The sequence below is a fragment of the Phalacrocorax aristotelis genome, chromosome 1 (assembly GCF_949628215.1).
Source record: "Phalacrocorax aristotelis chromosome 1, bGulAri2.1, whole genome shotgun sequence".
Classification (NCBI taxonomy): Eukaryota; Metazoa; Chordata; class Aves; order Suliformes; family Phalacrocoracidae; genus Phalacrocorax; species Phalacrocorax aristotelis.
The window spans coordinates 188,640,740-188,655,100 of NC_134276.1; the positions used below are offsets into that span (position 1 = coordinate 188,640,740).

General features: G+C 37.1%; 1 protein-coding gene across 4 annotated transcripts in view; it reads right to left on the reverse strand.

Annotated features, from left to right (window-relative positions):
* DOCK4 (dedicator of cytokinesis 4) overlaps positions 1-14,361 on the reverse strand; it is a 255,013-nt gene that overhangs the window by 160,147 nt on the left and 80,505 nt on the right. For all 4 annotated transcript variants that reach the window (XM_075081064.1, XM_075081063.1, XM_075081061.1 and 1 more), the window contains exons 2-5: positions 7,986-8,069; positions 6,932-6,972; positions 4,426-4,481; positions 2,799-2,895 (exon numbers count right to left, since the gene is read on the reverse strand). In XM_075081064.1, coding sequence (XP_074937165.1) covers positions 2,799-2,895; positions 4,426-4,481; positions 6,932-6,972; positions 7,986-8,069 — 278 coding nt within the window. The remainder of the gene's footprint in view (positions 1-2,798; positions 2,896-4,425; positions 4,482-6,931; positions 6,973-7,985; positions 8,070-14,361) is intronic.

Sequence of the window (14,361 nt, forward strand, 5' to 3'; positions counted from 1 at the left end):
ACAAAGCAATCACGCATAGATATGCTTCAGACATTCAAGAAAACGACTTCCCATTATAATCTAGGGAAATTTCAAACAAGCTTTGAAGAAACAGTTTCTTGTTCCTCAAGAAACAGTTCATACTGCTTAATTACAATTTCACTGTCAAGTTTAAAATTATACTCTATTACTTAAAATCCAACAGAAAGAAATACTTGATTTTGTAGGTCCTCGTATTAAAGCCTGCACTAAGAAAAATAACAACTGCTTCAGTTGCAGGTTTCAGAAAGGTCACCTGGTTCTGAACAGCCTCTCTGAACACAATCCATACGATCATCTCAAAAAGGTAGCAGACTGGCTACCTCTGTACCATCCTGACTTGTAGGAGGCCTACTGGCACCACGACCACTCATTGCTGTTTCTCATGTAGTAGAAGCATCCCCTGTATAAGCAGAAGGTAGCTAATCTTCTCACAACTTAAGCCATAATTATCAACTCAGCAATGAGTTAAGGTGAGGGGCAGGAGACTATGTAGGTGTAAGTGAACAGATTTTGATGACATTTTATGTGTGTACATGTTTGAAGTCCAAACCATGGTTTGGTTTAATGTAGTAGATTTGAAGGTCAAATGTTAAAAATGGAAGAAAATCACGATGCAAATCATAACTTAAAACTAAAATATTTTAGTTAAACCTTTAAAGACACAAGTCTACAGTCAAGAGAAAGTAAAACAAAGTTCAGTTAACAGAATAAAGTAGGAGGCATGGAAAAAGGGAATCACAGCAGTTATGATGTCTTAAATTATGATGTAAAAAAAAAAACAACGTTAGAAGATGCAGAACAGACAATGAAGGCTGAATTTCAGTCAGAATAAAGAGAGATATTGAACAGGTTTCTTTCTGTGTGTTCTAACTACGCTGAAACAACACAGTTTCTACCTATGGGGGTAGCCAATTAAGAGAAGGAAACGGTAAGATTTCTTACAGTGGAAAAGTCACTGGTCTGAAACCTTGCAGAAGAATGGGAGACTGCAGCAGGTTCATAGAAGGCTTGGGAGTGAAAAATAGTCTAGGGAGCTTGTGTCCAGGATCCTATTGGTACTGCACAACATTTAGATAAATGAAGTAGAATAATCCCACATCTGTATGATTTATATAATGGAGTAAGACCTGTGTAGGGGAATAGACAGGGATCGGCAACCGGAAGATCACGGGATGTGATGGAAAGATAGACTCCTCCCCATAGGAGTGGCAGGAACAGGAAGCTCAAGAGCTATATAAGCGTGTGACGCAGCTAAATAAACGGACATTTTGTATCCATCATATTGATGTCTGTGCATCACTGTCCTCAGAGTGTGTAGAGCCCTGTGTCCCGGAGATATGCGGCCCAAGATAAGTTCTCCCATAGAAGCGTACAGCAACAGACCTGCCTAAATGACTGGTGACTCGGAGCAAGACTATAAATAGGAAACCATCAGGTGGCTGTGTTTGGAAGTTTTCTCTATGCAAAAAAAAGTTTGCCTACCGTAATTTAAAAAAAACCAACACAAACAATTTTATTGATATAATCTTTGCTTTGCTTCAGCTGAAACTTTTAAGGGGGGCAATTACAGAACTGGAGAGGCTTCATTTACAGAATGAACACAGTAGAGTGATGGAGTAATAAATGGAAATTATAGAAATAACACTTTCTTTGACAAAGAAAGAATAGTTGCTTATTGCTACTTTGTGTTTGGTGCTCACATGACTGCTATCGGAATACTATATCCTGTTCATAGTCCAGAAATGCAACAGAAAATAAAACATGGGTTCAGAAACCAGGAATGGTTAAGGCTAAAAAACATGATTTAAAGCAAAATTTGAGAAGATTAATCTACTAAAATAGTTAAACAGATAGCTAAGACTGTAAGTATCTATTATAGTGGAACAGTTTCATAAGAGGGGCACCCTGTAGGGACGTGTAATAGAATTACTAAGACTTGTATGAATGAAATATGAAAATATACACATAAGTACATGAAGAAAAGACAGAACAAGGAAAGGTAGGCACTAATAACCATAGAATATCATAGGTGCCATTTCATTCCAACAAGGAGAGAAACTGACCTGAAGATGTCAGGGAGAGGGAGAAAGAGACCAAAGCCACAAAATATCCAGATAAGGAAAACAAGAGAACTGTGAAACATGGGACTTTTACTTATAAAGTATGAGATAATGAAGAAGTTCAAAACCAGAATCCACTTCTGTAGTGTGTGGCAGGTAAATCCAAAACCACTTCGCTATTGCTGTGCAAGTGCAAGAACCACTCCCAGCCTTCCTCAGCAATGAGGACTCACCAGCAGGCATCTTTTGATCTCTGTGTCATATACAAGAGATCTTGGTCAAATAACATGGTCACATCTCAGCGCTTGTGAGTGCGTGGATGTTAGAGGAAATAAAACTATATGAGAGAATGAGTATAAATCAAGTCAACTGGCTGAAATATTTTCAGTAATATACTATGCTTCCATATTTCAATAAAATACCACTATTGTTTATTACTCTTATTTCCAACACTTCAATTTAGCAGACAAAAGAAACCTTAGATCCAAACAGCTACACGATGGAGCTGGACAAGATTCAATCAATAAGTTGCTAAAGTTTACCAGTAGTCAACGATTGGAAAAAAACAGATGTATTTAGTCTATAATTAGACCAGTTAAAAACCAAACTGAATGCTTTTTGTCCAAAATATATACTTAGACTAAACTAGAGCATCTAAACAACATTGTATCTTTTGAGTTAACATTAAATCAAAGCAACATTATTCAGGGTACTTGCCACATAGAGTTGTTTCCACATTGTTCCCCAGTCTCTTAAAGTTGATGTCATTTCTGTAATAACAGAATCTTCTGTTGGAATAACCATTTCAAATTGTCTGTAACATGCAGAAGAACACATGATATTACACAAGCATTACAAATCCCAGTAGAGTTACTAATATAAAGACTTCCTCCTGCCAACAGTGATGTCTATCAACCTACAAGGATGCTCCTTCAGCCCATGACACTTTTTATATTTCATTTAACCCCCATGGAAAAGTCTTGGGTGAAATTAATTTAATCCCCAAGGGAAGTCTTGGTCTTAGAGAAGTCAAGGTGAGTTTTTTACTATGAGATAAGCATGTCAAAAACTACGCTCACAGCAGAGTATTTCCAACAGTTTCCAAAGGGATCTTGCTGCTTTAGCTTAGACTCCAAACCAGTGACTGTTGCCACTCTTTTTTACATCTCTCTTTACAGAAATAAGACAGAAAATGCCATTCCTTCAAGTGACTGAGGACATAAAAACTCAAAAGAAAACCAGTACAGTATGAGTGAGTTCTTGCCTATTTGATACTGGCCAAGAAAATGCTGGGTTAGCTTGGTCAAGACCAAACTCTCCACCACACCATCATCACTACCTCTTCATTCTCACACACAGTACATTTCAAAGGTGTGCCTTCATGCCTGGATTACTTTACTTATGTTATCATTTACCTTTTTTCAAGTTAACATAACAATGTGACAGCCCCTGGCCATGATGCACTGTAGGGCACATGGCCTGAATGGGAAACACACACTAATTAAGAAAATAGAGGCAATGAAGATTGAACTCCCTGCAAGTACTCTTACGGTCTCTGCTAAGAAAAATTATTCCATCTTTAAGCTGGCTTACAAGAATTTTATTTCACTGAACCTTCAGTTTTATCTATAACCATTTTTAAAAGAGAAAGGATCCTAAGGCATGACAATTCACACATGGCTTGAACTCCATAGCAAACAACAATGGAGCCATTTTCTCCTGTAGGAATGAGACTTTTTTTTTTTTTAATATGATTACAGTCTTCATGATTATTTTTGCCCATCAGGAATCATGAACCTTCTACTCACTCGTTCATGTTCCCAAAATAAAGGTCACCTACACCTGATCCTTAGGCATCCGTCTATTATGATAAGAAATGTCTTTAAACAGTTTTCAAACTCTTAAGTATCAATTCTCTATTAATAAATCTAAATAAATGATATAATGTGAATGCTCCTAAATTAGGTAAAACTTTGGGAAAAAATGTGTTGAACTAAGATCAAAGAAAACAACTGATCTTAAACAGCAGGTCAATAGGCAGCTTCCATACAGAGTAACTTCTGTACAGGAAGTGAAAACATGCAATCATTTTCTCCTTCCTCTAGACAATACAGACTGATATTCCCAGTCATGCTCCATGTCTTTTCAGAACACATCACTCCAATTTTATGACCACGCAGGAGCATCAGGTTAGCTAAGGACAACCATTTCAAGTCCCGTGGCAGTAAGCTGAAGTTAAGATATTATAACATAATGAAATCACCACTTTAACTTACAAGCAAAAGATCTTTGGTACAAGTAACCAACCATGTTTAAAGATTTGAATTCAGAACATTTCACCTACCCTTTGTTCTTAACACACGCATTTTTCAAGTGAATGTAGTTGGATGGAAATATGCCCTGAAAAATAAAATAGTTTAGGTAAAACAAAAAACCCCTTCCCTTTACATGAGTCTGGAGTTCCATTTAGCACCATTTAGTATGCCAATGCATGCTGAATTAAAAGTCGTCCAGATAATTACCAAAAAAAACCCAAAAAGAATGCAATATATACTCAGTATAGATCTAACAGGCAGAAACTAAAATGTCATACTCAATAAAGTTTAAATCCTTCAATATTTCAGAAAATAAGAAGATAAACATGTGTAGAACATGTAGAAGATTGCTTGCGAGCTAACTTACCCTAGATGCTTTTATTAATTTTACCCACCTTGACAAGAAACAGACCAATTGTGGGGGATAATGTCTTAGCAACAGCATCTTAAAAATAGTATCTTCAGGTAGGGGTTTTCAAAATAAAACAACATAAAGGTAACGACGTTCAATAAGAATAAAGTTAAGTTAATAAAGAAAATCAAATAAACTTTTATTTTGTGGTTACTATGCCCTGCAGTGCATACGAAAGCTGTGGTGTAGGAAAGATGCCTACCAAAAAGCCTCAGTATCCTGACAGGAGCGGTCCTTTTCTAGTTATTTAAGGGCTTTCCACTGTTCCTTTGAATGGACAACATTGCTGCAACAGTCATACTGTTCTTACAGCACAGTAACCTTCATAAATCAGAACAATAAGTAAAATGAAGCAACTCAGCTTCAAGCTCCTGGCTGGGAACATAATATGCTACAGCTCGTTATGTAATACAGTGAAGGAAAATACATACATGTTCTCTTTATAATAAGCACAGCTGCATACAACTTTCCTTTGTGATGATGGTGCCCCATTTTCTTTTAACACAGACATTAGACCTTCAACAAAAACACGCCTACTATGTAGAGGCAACTGCCCTTGTAAATGCTGCTACTCCTCTGTAATGTAAAGTAGTTCAGGAGAGCATCTCCCAAGGACAGTAAAATGTACAGCCTTGCACTTGTAACAATGTGCCAGAAAACAGAATGGCTGCATATGCATGCTTACTGCAGAGCAGCTGCCACAGATAATTTCTTTTGAGTATCAAAGCTGGCAGAATAACAAGGGAAGAATCTTGACAGAACAATACCAATAACAAGTGGAGTTACAAGGTACTCTTATTATTTTACTTTCAGAGGGAGTCCCTTCAAAAAACCAATTCAGAAAACTGTTTGCATCCACACTAGGAAAGCAGAAAATATATATCTCATTTCTTCACACATCAAGCCATGTTTAGAAAACCTATTCATAACTTCTACCAACACATTTGACAGACCACAAAGCGAGACTGACAGCAAGCATGTGGTGAGAATTGCAACGAAAGACACAGAAGATGCAATAACAAACCCCAACTGCTCACATCTTATAAATCAAATTGCAATATATATCAATGAGGTCAAAGTAGTAAACATCAGATTACACTCTGTGGCTAAATTTATTGTTCACATTGACCTTCCATATAAAGCAAAGGAAATTTATGTGGGCAGAGACTGCAGGCCTAGGCACAAAAGACCAATGACTTATGATATGAGCCCCATGAAACTTCTGAACTTAAAGTATGTGTGCCCTATTTTGCAGCTGAAGAGGCTTGGAAATTAAGAGAGAATAAAAACATCAAAGCTTACAATGCAGGCTAAAGGAGCAACAGATTATTTAAGATCTTTCTTCAACGGCTTTAGTAAGACTAAAAACTCTAGCACTGTGTTGAGAAAAGAAAAGGAAATCTTGAAATGGTTTCCCAAATGAAAAACAAAATCTTTACAGTAACAGAGGCAAGTCAACAGGAGAGATTAAGAAAATAGAAAGACAATTTAAAAAGGTTAAGCTTAAACATATTCAACACGAACAAATGCTGCAATATGAATTTCATAATACTTCATGCCTGAATGCAGAAAAAGAAAAAATCAGTGAAGTCTGGTTTAGAGTACTATCAGCAATACTACTATGGAAATCAAAGACTGCACATAAAAGAAAAATAAAATGAACCATATATTTTTACATGACAATACATATCTTTCATTCAGTTGATACTCTGCATGTGTCTCCTATAAACTAGCTGTCTCCACTGGCCGCTTTAAATTAATTCATAACATCAAGAAAAATAGGCACAGTCTAACCAACTTTTCCAACAGTATTTACAATTTGTATTCTCAGGAGTCTTTTCCTTTCAACTTAGTTTCCTCTGAGTTCACAATCTAAAAATCAGAAGTAGAAGAAAGTTCACCAGAGTCTCGCATTTGTAAAGTGTATCATCCTAATTCATAGGAGCATTTCAGAAGTGTAATCCATGTCCAAATCTAATTAAAGCAATATCAGTGATATACTTAACACTGAGCTCTAGTTTTCTTTTAAGAGTAAATATCATATGCTTACATGGAGATTATAAACCTTTAAACAGTAAATACACATTTTTGCCAAAGAATGCAAAACCGCAATTGACCTTTACCTTAACATTGGGGTTTTTTAAGGCAAATCCTCTGTACCATCCTGTGAAGAAAGAACATTTTGCTTTTTAAAGTATGCAAATCATTTCCGTATGTAAAACAGACTTCATCTTTCCCTTGTGGACTGATATAACAATTGCACAGTGCTGTCAGACTGCATTCATTTAAAAGACTCTCCATACAAAGAAAGGTATTTTGTTTAAACCAGCTCATATCCAGATAATTTAATTCACAAAATTTCAGGAATTACTCTTTAATCCTGTATCCCCAAATGCTTCTAACAATGTAACCCAGGTGTATTTTGCACTTGACATCGCACCGGATAAAATAGAAATGGTTTCATATTCCCTTGAAACATTTACAAATCATTTTAGGACTTCATGTTCTAAATCTATCAACCACATTACTATACAAAATTCATAATACACCTGATTCAAAAGTCAAGATCCTATGCCTTCTGTAAGAAAGTTTCTTACAAGGTTAATAGTATATAACCCTGATATGAAACAAAAAAATACCTATATAATCCTAAACGATCAAAAAAATCATACTGACAGACAAGCTTAGAGTAATGTATTAAGGAGTAGGATTATGAAAAAAATGCAACTTTATTTCTCCTACACTAATAACAGACATTTGCTGAAATTATGTTTGTATTCTCCAACTCTGAACAGAGGCAGAAGAGAATGCTTACACTGCTTTAAGATTTAAACTGATGACTTTGAATTAATTCAAAAGGGTCCTGCTGGCAGCCAGGCTTCCCTTGGAAATACCAAGAAAGCAGAGGAGTGACAATGAGAACTCCTTGCCATTTTAACTGTTACCCTCTATGAATGTTTATTAAACAGAGGGATTAAATAAAAAGAATGAACTGCAAGTTAATTATTATAGGGATTAGAGCTCACTGGAATTGTGAAAAAAATGAAGAGGCCAGAATGTGTTATATTATTGATTTCAAAAATGTGTTAATTAAACAAAATAAATGAATAGTAATGGGGTTCAAATCAACACTATACAAAACTTCATTATCACTGGAGTTCCAGCCTGTGAACTCACCATCACATTTCTCTAATATTTGAACGGTGTCTCCAATCTCCAGTGATAGGCCATGTGGGACCGTCCCTCGAAAACCAGCTATTACTGAAAAAGATAATAAGTTTCAATTATTTACAACATTAAAATATAAAGTATTATTCCTCATGTTAACAAAAAAAGTATAACAACAGGGGAAGTTAAGTGCTAGAACAAACAGGCTTACTGAAATTTAATAAGCTGTAGAAAGAATCAGAGGTTAAGCCACTCTTATGAGCAGAAAATTTCAAATACAGGACTTGGAAAAAACCCGAAACACTTACAGACCTACTATATATGAATGGAAAGCTTGTACTGCAGAACACTGTTAGCTAGACCATACCCACCCTGAAGGACAGAAACTGTTTTATTCCAAATGCTCACACTAGCACATATCAAACCTCAGAATTTTGCAAGCTGAAGTACCAGTATTTTTGTTGCCACCTATACCACCCACAAACCCAAAAGGAAAACGTTATTTCACATTCTCTTAATGGATGCTATAGACCCAACACTCCATATAATCCCAAATGTGAGGAAATGGTTAGGGGGTGGAGACCAGTAAAGTGTTCTGTTCACTAAATTATGTTAAGTACACGCAGAGTCTCCCCTGCAGCCTCTCCGAAGCCAGTAAAGCCCAGGTCATAAGCTCAGGCTGGGACAAGAGATACAGAAACAGGCTTCCATTGCTGGAGATAAACGATGCCTCAGAAACAAATTTTACAATGGTCAAATTTTAAGTCTTATATTGTTAGTGCTAAAAAATAGCCAGCTATTTTTTTTGCTCAGAACAAAAATACAATTCTCAAAAGCCACTCAAAATGTACATTCCTACAAATGCTAAAAATTCATTAACATACTCAATAGCAGTTCAGCTATTCAACCCTTTGCTTACTGTATCTGAAATTCTGAATTAAGTTATTGCCTAATTCAGGTTATGAGACCAAGCAGTAGCAATTTTAATTCTCTGCATTGTAATATTCTTTTGGAGCTTAATCTTGAAGTTGAAAAGGAAAGCGACCTTCTACCAATATCCTCAGGGCATGATGCACAAAATTACTTAGTGGCCTGACAGCAGTCTTGCTGCTGTCAAATATCTATCCATCTAGATAGGAAAACCCAAACCTCACAGCAAACAAAAAATAAAAAATAATAATAATTTAAAAAAAAAAAACACAACCACACCACAAACTCAGAGGTGTGAGAACAAATCTTCACATGTAGAAGCCAAAAGGAAACCCCGTGGGTGCAGACACACATATAAAGTAACTACTCTTCCACCAGAGGACCTGCAAGGTTTTGAGTCACGGCAATCCATTTTGCTTTGTCGGAGGTCTTTCCTGCCACAGGCAGAGACTACGCTCAAACACAATATAACCCGTCATCCACAGCCTGTGCTTGTCACGTTGCTCATCAAAGGAAGCAGGAGAGATTAGCTGTCAGCAACAATGAAAACTGAAAATTCATTTGTGAATCTTTGCCAGAAAGTTCCAGATTTTAAAAGTAAACCAACAGGCTGTGGTTTATACTATAAGATGGCATCTATAAAAACGTACAAGAAGTACATTTTTGCCAAATCTTTCTCCAGAATCTGAAAGCTTCAAAACTCACTGAATTCAATCATCACTTCAATCATTGCTAAATCATCACTGTGCATAACCCATGGTCTTTATCCCTTTGAAAAAACCCTGTGAGATTATGTGCCTGGTCAGTCCCTAGGAGTTTGATATAACATGTGACCAGTATTTGTAGCACTGAGCTTTCTACTCCCCAGCACAGGCATGTGTATCGACTCAATCTCTATTCATTTTGGTGCTCCTCCTACTCTCCAAGGTATTTACACAGAACTAAAAAAGCCTGAGATAAGCATTACGGAATAAAAAGAGCTGCTTTGGTTCCTCCACCACAATCAAGTGCACCATCTTTTAAGAGGGTTGATTGCCAGTCAGCATTTGTACATCGAAAAACGAGAGTTTTTCAAATAATTCTTATACAAATACCTAAAAATTAAGACAGCTTATCAACTATAAACAGGTTAAGATAAAACCAAAACTCCCCAAATATCAATACAATGCATATCTAAGTTGCCCTGTGGCACTGGAATAACAGGAGTCATTCCAGTCACCTTTCTAGTTTGCAAGAAGCAAAACCGAATTATAAAGTCTACCAAAATAGCACCTACAGCCACTGAAATAAAATTAAGGAATTAACAGAAGCAGCATGCAAAACCAAACCAAACCAAACCCTTGTGCGCTATTACACTTGTGAGATGTCTTATTTTTAACCTCCATGAGATAAAAAGAATGACAGTCATTTTCTCCTTAAGAGCCAATATATCCTGTCACATTGTTGTGACCTGACTTTGCTGTGACATTCAGTTTTTATTACTTAGTTACTAGATTTGTTAAAGATTTTTTTTCTTTTTTTCTTTTCTTTTCTTTTTTTTTTAAAGATAAAGTTTAAAAACCTTTTAGGGCAAAAAAAAAAAAAGATTGAAACCTGACATAGTGTAGAAAATGGCTAGAATTCATTTCAGAGCACGTACGGAAGAAAAAAATTATACCTTGAAATATCTTCTAGAAAGATAGATTGCAGAGTACCAGAAAAAGAAAGAAAGAAAGAAACGAGGGCATCACCTGTACCACTGAGCCAGCACATTCACCTGATCCACTTGTAAAACTCTGGCTGGATTCTTGCGGAGGTCTTGCAGTGAGGTCAGGCTTAAAACAGGCAGCCTGTGGCCTTTAGCAATGCCACTCAAAACAAAAGAAAGTGCACTGCAGAGCAGCAGAGAATTCAATGCAAATCACAGGAATCCACACCTAACCTTATCACGCAAATGTTTAGTCGGCTAACTTTCTACTAGTTAGGTCACATTACAGAACTGGGACTGAGACAGAAGGTGGCTATTCATGTCTTTTTTTAGTTTATCTGTGGGCTATATACATAAGTAGCCTACAGGGAGGGTAACGATGAAGTTATGGAAGAAGGTCATTACAGTTCCACCAGAGAAGACACCAGGGTTCAGCAGTTCAGCTAGCCCACACGGTTCTTAACCAAGCTTTGATATAAATTTGATGTACCGAACCTCCTGCCCTTTCCTCCAAAGATCAAATTGTTCTGCAACATTTTGCAGATGTTCCTTAATTCTTTCTCCTAGTAGTGGTAAGTATATAGTTAATCACTCTACAGTGACCGTGGCTTAAAGTGTTCTCAAACTAACTTGAGAGCAGTAGACATTTATCATACTAATAGAACTGGACTTTTAACATATACAGCATTCACTGAGCCACATGCATCAAATATGCCCCATTTTCATTTTTACAACAACAGGAGCTGGTGTGGTTATCACCTTCTCTAACTTCCACTGCAACTGGATAGCAGCGACCTTAGAAAAGGAGGACAGGCAGGAGAAGAGAAATCCACTCTGAATATAGCTCACCTACCAATATCTGCAGTCTTTGCAGTCCACAGGCATGTCCCCAGGAAGCTAAGTATCAAAAGCACTTACATCTAGGTACACACTTTTGTCATTGTAGTACCTGAAGGTCATATAAATGTCCTGTTTGTGTTTCAAGCACAGGCATAGTGATTGATGTCCTCTTCAATCACCTCTCAGCCACAGGAGAAATGTGGAACTCCACAATAAAAGTTTGTAGGATATATTCTCAGAAGTGTTTCAGAAACTGAGTTCAAATAATAATACCAGCTGGCTGGTATTATTAAATATTTCCTTGCTGCCAAAGGGTACTCAGAGGATAAGAAAGCAAGACAACAACACAGGACACAAACCCCTAATCCATACAGAAGGTGAAGTCATAAGGTGAGAACTACAGTGACGTCCAATATTAAAGCAGCTTTGGGTTTAACACCAAGCTTAAAATTTTTAGGGTATCGCAAGTGCAATGAATCCAAAGTGATGAAACAACCCATTTCTGTGAGAACTATGGAGAGAGAATCAGAAAGAGAAGAACCTTTATGAGATAACCAGTTAAGTTACCTGTTTGTGATGAACTGCTAAAATTAATCAAATGTGCTAATATTTTCTTAATATACTACTTCTACATTTCAAAACAACAGGGTCAGTTCAATCAAGAAGGTGACATAAAACCTTACAAGACATCCTTTCAGGAAGTTTTTCTCTACAAAGACATATGTGTGCATAATTGGAAAGAGGTTTCCAATCCCTACCTTCATATCAGACCACCTCTGCAATTGGAAAAAGAGGAAAGAGAAGGAATAATCTGATGGAACTCTTATGTTCAGCTTCTCAAAAGAATCTTTCTGCTCGTATCCAAATCACTGCCTGCCTGTGCTCACTGACAGACAGTTTTACATATGCAAGCGCCTGGCTTATAAAAAGATCAATCCAAACCCAAGGTCTTAATTAAAGCCTAAACTAAGGTTTTTTTGGCGCAGGAACTCACCTTCTACTCATCTAAAGCACAAAGATGCTTCTTCTACCTGCAACCAGTGCATTCAAATCTTCCATGTAAGTTAGTGTTACAGAGACACGTTGGAGACGCACCAAGAGCATGCTACGTTTCATGACTGACTTGACTTTTTGTTTGTAAGATGAAAATGCCTCCCCACAAGGGTCCAATGTGACATGGTGCTCAGGATGCCACCGTCACAAGTTAAAGTTAAGCTCAACACTACAAAAGACGACACAGAGTACGCTGCAGTTTCTCACTGAGTAGCAGGACATACACCCTCACTTATAAGAGAGTCAATAACAGTAGAAGCAATGTCTACAACAACTGCAACTATGTCAAAAATGAGCGTTTGTACCACAATAGCAGAGTCAGGTTTCACATAATAAAAAACAGTCTTTCAACTGAAGGGGGGGGAAGGATGCGGGGTAGAAAAAATGTAAATTACTTTAATAATTACTTGGCCATATTGTGTAGGCTAAATGCTGGACTGAAAAAAATAGACTTCAGTTCAATGCCCTAAGTCATGATGCCCCAGCTGTCAGAGATAGCATATGAACCACACAAAATTTGGTAAAAACACACTGGAAAATAACAGATCTGGAGGGCAGAAACACTGTGTCAGAGGGACTGGTTTTGATGGGGAGCAAGATGCTCCCATAGAAAAGGAACTGATTAGCTGGTAACAGTGGCAGGTGGCCCACTACAAGGTTTTGCTTGGGGTCTTATTTTTAAAGTTTTGATGCCTGAAAATGGAGAACTGCACATAAGAACTAATGAGGCAGACATTGTCGTTCCTTTCCTCCTAACAGATGACCAGAAGCTAATATTGATTCCAGATATTATCTGCTGTAATTGAAATCAGGTTCCTTCAGTGGGAAAAGCAATTTCTGAAGTTTTCATCTGCACTTAAAGTGTCATTCTTTCACCAGACTGAGACTTTCAGGTACAACCATTTCAAGGCATTTCTTTTCTATTCAGCAGTTTAAAAAATAATCAGAAAAGCTGTAAGAAGAGACATCAGGGAGCTTCTGACAGTATAAAGTTATTATATTAGTTAAAACAATAATTTACTGCTGCATTTTTCTTTTATGATGGAAAATTGAGCTTGTTTTTATGCAGCTTTTTAGCTGATGAGTAATGATGTGTATATATTACCTTTGAGGAAGGCTTTGATTCAGTAGCCTTTATTGCAGAAATGTAAAAAACTATCCTTTGATATGTACTTATGGATAGTCAATACAGCAGACATCCGGCACTATAAGCAGCTGCAGAAAATGCAACATTAGAGAGCGCACATCGTCAGGACAGCCATTAAGATGTAAAAAAAAATATTCAAACCAATGACTCTACCCAGGATACTGTTTGCAAATTCATGTCTGAAGCTACCCACCGCTGGCAAGCAACGCAAGCATCCAGCAGTACAGCTCTCAGTATTTTGTGGCACAGGGATCCCCTGAGCCAGACATGGTATTTCTGTGTTCAACAACCACTGATGGATTTTTCTTCTATGAATTAGTTTAACCAGGCTTTACACATATCATACTGTCCACAAACTCACAGTAAGCTTTCCAGTTTAAATATACTTCATGGAAAAGTGTCTTTTTGTTTTACAGTGCCACTTAAAATTTCATTTCATGTTACCTTCTTCCAGTGGGAAAGTTTGAATAAGCAATCTCTTATCACCTTCTCTTCACCTTAGCTGTACCTTTTCCACGATGAAGCTTTTTCTCCTCAAAAGAAGCTGAAGAACCTTTTTAGATTTCTAAATAAGCAGAATTTTTAGAAGCGTAAACACACAGAGGCATGCAACTGCCGATGCAGAATGGCCAAAGCTTACTGTAAAAGGCCATCACGTGCACTGAGCTTTGCCTAGATATGAATTGATCTGGATGGAGTGGCATAATAGCAAAGCTACATGCTCATGC